This window comes from Sinocyclocheilus rhinocerous, unplaced genomic scaffold (genome assembly GCF_001515625.1).
Source record: "Sinocyclocheilus rhinocerous isolate Xijiao unplaced genomic scaffold, SAMN03320098_v1.1 scaffold775, whole genome shotgun sequence".
Taxonomy (NCBI): domain Eukaryota; kingdom Metazoa; phylum Chordata; class Actinopteri; order Cypriniformes; family Cyprinidae; genus Sinocyclocheilus; species Sinocyclocheilus rhinocerous.
The window spans coordinates 222,549-230,024 of record NW_015645553.1 but is presented as its reverse complement, the minus strand read 5'-3'; the positions used below and the strand labels follow the sequence as shown (position 1 = coordinate 230,024).

At 41.6% G+C, this 7,476-nt stretch overlaps 1 protein-coding gene across 1 annotated transcript; it reads right to left on the bottom strand.

Annotated features, from left to right (window-relative positions):
- Positions 1–3,466: 3,466 nt before the first annotated feature.
- Positions 3,467–6,555, bottom strand: LOC107706574 (transcriptional repressor scratch 2-like). Its single transcript, XM_016510332.1, has 2 exons — positions 6,189–6,555; positions 3,467–5,474 (listed from the first exon to the last, which is right to left on the bottom strand). The coding sequence occupies exons 1-2, from the start codon at positions 6,301–6,303 to the stop codon at positions 4,762–4,764; spliced, it is 828 nt and encodes a 275-aa protein (XP_016365818.1). The 5' UTR covers positions 6,304–6,555; the 3' UTR covers positions 3,467–4,761.
- Positions 6,556–7,476: the final 921 nt, after the last annotated feature.

Sequence of the window (7,476 nt, the reverse complement as noted above, 5' to 3'; positions counted from 1 at the left end):
TCTGCTGCCAGATTTGGACCACAGCATGAAGTCTGGGCCAATTTGCTGATTATTTTGACTTGGAAGAGCCTGACTGTCGTGTATAATGACATTCTTGCATGCTGTGTAGTCATGTCAATTTTATTTATATAATGCTTTTCACAATACACATTGTGTCAAAGCAGCTGTACAGAAAATCGTGATTTTATAATATCTTAATATATTCATGCCTTAGTCACATTTAGCTAATTAGAGCTGGGTGATAATATAGTTTATATTTTGTGACAATATAAGCAGTTGAGATTTGTTGTAGAATATATATTGCTTTATGTGAGTATACTGTAGGTATGCAGATAAAGTTGGATAATTTTATATAAAGAGCTGGACAATAATATATAATACATAATTTTGCAACAACATAGTCAAGCAGTTGAGATTTGCTATATAGTATATATTGTTTTATGTAGAGATAGATATTTTCTTCCATATTGGGATGTACATCTGATTGTAATGGATTATTGAAAGAAAAAATGTAGGGTGGGACTTTGTTCTATGCATCGGTTGTTGATTGGATTTTGAGATGTGGGCGTGGCATTTAAAACATGCAGGGGCGGAGTTTATGCAAATGACCGGAGAAGTCCTGCATGTGTCAGAGAGAAGTCTGTCATTTCACTGGAAGATCAAGTTATGGCATTCTGATTAAAAAACTACAAGATCAAAAAATAACTAAATAAAACATGGATGAATCATTGACAATAAGGTTTATACCACATATTCAGAAAACAGAGAGGGTGAATTGTCATTTCATAAAGAATAAACGCAATACTTCAGTGCTTTTTGAGTTTCCCAGGTAGATCATGGTGCAACATCTGGATTTGACTCCCATTGAAAACACACATACTGGCATGTCTTCTGACATCTGACTGAATGAGTAAAAAGAAATAGTTCATCCAAAAATAAACTTTCTGCCACAAAATGAGAATTTCAAAGAGTCATTATGCATATGTAAGGTCATTGTGACCATGTCTTTCTAACTCCAAAGAGAACATAAAAAACAGTGAACCATATACTGAATTCCGAGTCTTCTTAAGTCATATAATAGATTTGTGTGACATAAAGACACAATTAAATTCATTATTCAATGGCTTCTGTGCCACCGAAAACAGCATGAGCAATGACATATTTTTGGGTGAACTATTCCTTCTACTTAATATCTTATTTACTTGAATAGTTTTATAGGTTCGAAGTAAGAAACTGAATGATTCACGTGTCACGGGTTTTGAGGTTGTGAACAGACACAGGGAAAGTCACAGGGGTATTACTCAACACACGGAGGGTCAGAACAAAGTGTTGTGTGTCATCCTGGAGAGATGTTTAAGACTGGAGGGTTTGTGGTGTTCCTTCACCCTTCTGCCTGCTAATGTTCATGAGTCATTCTGGTGGAGCAACTCACACACACACACACACACACACACACTTGAGACTCTGCAGTTATATTCCCATCAATTAAAGTCATCACAAATACAAATTCACTATTTAATATATTAATGCATGATCCTGATGCAGTTGTGAAAGTGCTTTGTTTCAACCACTTGTTTCTAACCACCTGTCTGCTGCTGTGAGAACTAGTGTAGCACAGATGCATTTTTGGCTGTTTCCCAAAACCGTGTTTCCTACCACTAAACTAAGCTGGCTGTGGGCCTACAGCCTTGAATTTGAGCAATTTGAAGGAGGAGAAGTATTGGATGCAGTCGAGGCATTTCACTCTTGAACGCATCCAAACTTTGAGGCAATACAAAATGATGTTTGCTGAAGTTCTGAAGTCAGCATGAAGTCAAAACTCTGTTTACTTTCTTAAAGGAATACTTCACCCAGAAATGAAAATATGCTGAGATTTTCCTCACCCTCAGGCCATCCAAGATATAGAAGAATTGGTTTCTTCATGGGAACAGATTTGGAGGAATTTAGCATTACATCACTTGCTCACCAATGGATCCTCTGCAGTGAATGGGTGCCACCATCAATAAACATCTTATGAAGTCAAAAGCTGCATGTTTGTAAGAAACAAATCCATCTTTAAGAATTTTTAAATTTAAACCACCACTTCAGGCCAAAATATGAGTCCATAATCCATAATAACACTTCCTCCATTGAAAATGTCAATCTTCCGTTATCCTCTCATATCAAAATCCACCCACATATTTGTTTAGAACTGTTCTGAACTGTTTTCAGTTGAAAACGGTGCTTGATCTGTGCATATTTCTCTCCTGATTCAGACCAGACAACATTTTCACTGGAGGAAGCAATATTATGAATAAAGGACTCGTATTTTTTAGCAACAGTTTAAAGTTAAAACATCTTGATGATAGATAGACACGCAGCTTTTCACTTAAGACATTAATTGATGGACTGGAGTGGTGTGGATTGCTTATGGATTATTGTGATGTTTTTATCAGCTGTTTGGACTCTCATTCTGACGGCGCCCATTCACTGCAGAGGATCCATTGGCGAGCAAATGATGAAATGCTACATTTCTCCAAATCCGTTCCCATGAAGAAACAAACACAAAAAAAGGTGATAAATTTTCAGAAATTTTTTTATTTCTGGGTGAACTAATTTCACTCTGTAATACATTAGATTACAGAAGTCAAAAGGGTTGCATTTCATGTTGATTGTAGACAACTGGTGTGCAAGAAAGTTGCACGAATCACTGCAGATCTCTCAAATGACCTTGGAGGAGGATTCAGTCAGAGGACTGTAATTTGTTGCTGTATGACTGAAAAAACTCCTTTTTTCTTCCCTGTGCATGCACTACAAAAATGCATGCTTTTTAAAGTAGGGGACGCAGGTAATGCGTTTGGTGGGCTTATGTAAAAGCAAAAGCTCCAGTAATGAAGCTGTTGTTCAGCCACAGTCAGCAGGAGGCACTTTGAAGTGCTTTAGTCCTTGTTGATAAGAACTCTGCTGGGACCTGGATAAAGCTGACGGACAAATTCCCTCCGTCACTTGCATGTCTCAAGGTTACCACTGCAGCATGGCCAAACGCGTAACTGTACTCTAAGAACCGTAATGCAACTGCTATATTTGCCAAAGCATACAGGGATTTTTCCATAAAGAGAGGCTGTTGCTGGATTCTCTTTGATCACATGCTTTTTTCTCAAGAGCTCCTTGTGAACACAATGCGGATAAAATTCAATCATGTGTAACAAAGGCGTCAGTCAAGGATTTAATTGAGATGAAAGCATGCTTTGAATCCTGCGGAAGAGCCATTGCATGAGTGTTTGGCATCTCGGAAATGATTTTTGGGACGCGCTGACACATTATGCACGCTGCATGCACCACAAAACTTGCGTCACCAAACGTCATCGCACGCTTACTCAACCAAGTTGCATGCATCGCTCTGAATCAGCACGATTCGAGCTTCAGCAGAGGACGGTTCTCAGTGTGTGACTGAAACAAACAGGACCACAAACACGTAGTTACTTATTGGTTCTTTATTATGAAGTGAGAAAATGCCCGGTGTCGTTTGTGCTTTACATTGTTCAAATGCTGGGGGAAAAAAACCCAGGGAACAGAAGTCCAGAAATAAGTTCATTTGATTCTTTACAGCTTGTAGAAATATTCAATTCCAAAGGATTATTTACAAGGCGTCTTGCATTAAACAGTTAGTTTTCCATGTCCGTAAATACAAAAACAGAGGTTCGACTAATACAAGGCCTGTCTACCTGAATTGCTAAGGTTTGTGCTACTATTTTTGTTATTTTTTTTCTTCAAAAAAAGTTGGAAATGTTCTCAAAGAAGTGCTTTTCAAAGACCAATCTGCTGTGTCCAGCTGCCCATGTTGCAGTAGGATCTCCTATAACAGCGTTTCCAGGTTTAGCGCTGTTCACATCCGCAGATTTGGAGCAAATGATCCGGATCGCGCGCAAAGCTGTCCGTTCAGCAGCGCAGGCGCCTACGTTCTAAAACTACGTTATTAAATAAGAGGCAGGCAGTGCATAACCACTTACAAAAGGACCCTATATCCCTTCCCCTCCCCGTCCCGTGGAAGTATCCGCTAATACTACTCTGGCATTTCCCTGATATTTAACTTCTGAACGACTACTGATAGTATTGGATAAAATCGTGGTTAAAAATGCTATAGTTATTACTCGTTTTAGCTTTTAAAAATACCATGCATTATTGCTCTATTCTTCATCATGACTCCCGAGAAATATTGCCGATGGATGCTATCTAGGTTTTGGCAAAAAATCCAAAGCTTCATAAAATTGGCATAGATTTCATTAGTAGTAGTGTTTTTTTTTTCCGTTTTTTTTTCTTCTTCTTTTTTTTTTTTTTTTGCATGCAACGAATTTATAAAGTGGCAACCAAAAATAAGATATTCAGAAAGTGGCAAATGCTTTGGCATATTGATGACGAAGGCTTGGCAACTGAACGACAAATGAAAGTGCAAATTAACAGTTCGTAGGAAATAAATATATAAATACATAAATAAGTTAATGAATAAATAGTTTTACCTCAATGCTGAACACTTTTGTGGCCACTGGCAGCAGTACAATATTATCCAATACTTAGAAAAGGTTTGACCTTTCGAGAGAAACAAAGACATTTTCAATGTCCTCTGAGTTTTGGCAAAAACAAGTGAAATTTCGGCTCTGAATACGTGAACAGCGGGAGAAAGAGTACACTTAGAAAAGAAAAGTTAAGGTACATGCGATTAATCCTCCGAGACATTGTCGTTGTTGTTGTTGTTGTTGTTGTTGTTGTTGTGCTGTCATCCGTTCACACTTCCATTGGGCTCAAAGGAGCAAACGCTCCCTTGAAGCAGGCCGACTCGTAGTGCTTGTTCAGGTAGGACTTTAGAGCAAAGGTCTTGTTGCATCTCTTGCACTTGTAGTGCTTAAAGGCTGAGTGTGTCTGCATATGGGCGCGCAGGTTCGAGCGGTCGGCAAACGCCTTCCCACAGTGCGCGCATCCGAAGGGCTTCTCGCCCGTGTGCGAGCGCATGTGTCCCTGTAAAAGCCAAGGCCTGCTGAAGGCCTTCCCGCATATGTCACACTTGTGCTTGAGGTCGTGGGTCAACAAATGCATGGCCATGGCCGGCATGGAGACGTAAACCTTCCCGCAGGTGGGACACTTCTTGGCCATTTTGCTGTCCATGCTGCGGTGCGTCTGCTTGTGTCTGCTCAAGTTGGAAGACGTGGCATATGTCTTTCCGCACTCGTTGCACGTGTGCCGCTGAAGGTTCCTGGGGCTCCTGATGGCTTTTCTCCTCGACCTCCCGTCCGTGATGAAGAAGGCGTCCACTGTGTAGCCCTCGCTGACCGCGTTGTCTCCATTGATGTAGCCCGAGGAGATCTCTGACTGCGGGCTGTCGGGCTGGTCCGAATCTGGCGCTCCATAGTCGCTGTAGATGGGTTCGGGCGAGGGCACTTTGATGCCGTTGTCGCTCTCGCCATCGTACGGTGCCGGGGTCATGTAGTCGCTGATGTAGCCTGTGAGGGGGAAGGTGATGCAACAGTTCCTGTTACTTCAGCTCGTTTAGGTGAACCTAGACGCAATGACTTTTTCTACATTAACCCGCACGAGCGTGCAAAAAAATCAATAGTGCTCCATTTCAATTAGCGTGGAAAAAAAAACATCAATAGCGCTCCATTTCAATTAGCGTGGCAACCCATTTAAACACAATGGCAAGGAGAATTATATCACTTCGGTTATAATTGCATTTGCAGTCTTGATAGAAATTGTGCAGAATTAGGTCGATGTGTACCGAATGCACAAAAGATATTACTCTGTAAGCCCCAGATGCATGCATGAATATTCCATAAACGTCTGCTTATGCAACTGTATGCAAAGCGCAGGTTATGTAGAGCGTGAATAATAACGTGAAACATGATCAAGCGTTCCCTTAATAGACTGCGTGCGTTGATAATTCACGTTTTGATAACTCTCGGTGTAAATGTGAAGTACTTGTTGCTAGCGCTGCGTTTTGTAAATAAAATGCGCCTGAAAGCGAGTCGAATGCGTGATTGAAAGAGCGCAACACCTGAAATGTGCCGACTCGACAAAAACTGATGCGCCTCACGGTGTTGAATACAATGTGACCGTGGGTCAACTACACGGGGTAGCGATTATAAACCATCACACGACAACATACATGCACTTGCCCTTGCGTAAACACTATCTGGGTGTCAAATAAATGTGATTACCTTTCTCGTGAAAGCGCAGGCTGAGGTCTGCCCTGGATCTGCCATAGGAGCTCTCCAGATCAGCGGATGAGAAATCATCAAGCTTAACCTTTTTGACCAGGAAAGACCTTGGCATGTTTTACGGTGAAGGGGAAAAGCACTCGTCCGCCGGTCGAATCGCTCGTTTTCCTCATGCAACGCTGGAGCAAAACGCGTTTTTTTAGTATCGTTCCTCTTCGGTAATGCCGAGAGTCGGATGCCAGCGCAGGGTTACGGCAGACCCTCGAGCCCCTGAATGCGCTTGTGTTGATGCAGCGCGACGCTGCGATGCTCTCGGCAGAAATGCAACTTCAGCACTGGACAGCTCCTGTTCGGCGACGCACGTTCAGCACTGGACAGCTGCGCTCTTTCTTTCTTTTCCGCTCTCTTTAGTTCCGCTGGGACCCTTCACGACGATCGTATCTTCCTGGTTAGGGCTTTAAGTTTAAACTAACTAGTCCTCTATTTTCCGAGATGCTTTTCAACCCCTAACGACACAGAAAGGACAGTGAAACAGCTGAGTCTGCGTCAGCCTGTTCGCTCTCCTCTCTCCTGCTTTATCTCCCAGCTGTTTCGTCTGAAGGCGTCGGGCTTTCTGAAGTCTGTTGATCAGCTGTTGGGATTTATATGGCTGCGATCAGGTGGGAAATGAAGATGGAAGTACTTAATTTAATCCATAAAAAATCTCCCGGGACCAACATTGAACTGGATGGCTTAATGACGCTGTGAGACGTGCACGCCTTCGCCAGATTTTTCTCGAAGCCTGAAATGAGACAGATGGGTTTATTTACATCACACATCCGTTCGGTTTTCATAAATGAAACGTTTTTGTAAACTGATGCAGTTTTATGTGACCATTTAAATGTAACCCCCTTTCTAGATAACAAATAATAGGCTTAAATTATTTAGGTTATTAAAATAAATAAATACAAATCATCTTGCATGCAAATGTTCGTAATCAATTAATCATTTTGTTTGGAAGATTTTGTTGTTTTGCACTTCATTTGCAACATTGCTATGTTACAAAATCTGCCCTCCCGTGCTGCGTTTTCGCTCGCTGCTTCTGCCGCGAACCCCTAAATCAACTACTGGCTGTGGCCTCAGGCTTTCAGGTCATTCTTTTACATCACGGTCTATAAACCAATGACTTTCTTTTCATGCAAATCACACGAATTGGATACCAGAAGGTCCGTTTCCTCAATGATTCCAGTAGGAGCCATATGTCCGCAATTAACGCAGATCCTGGAGCTGTAGTACACACTGTTGTCTG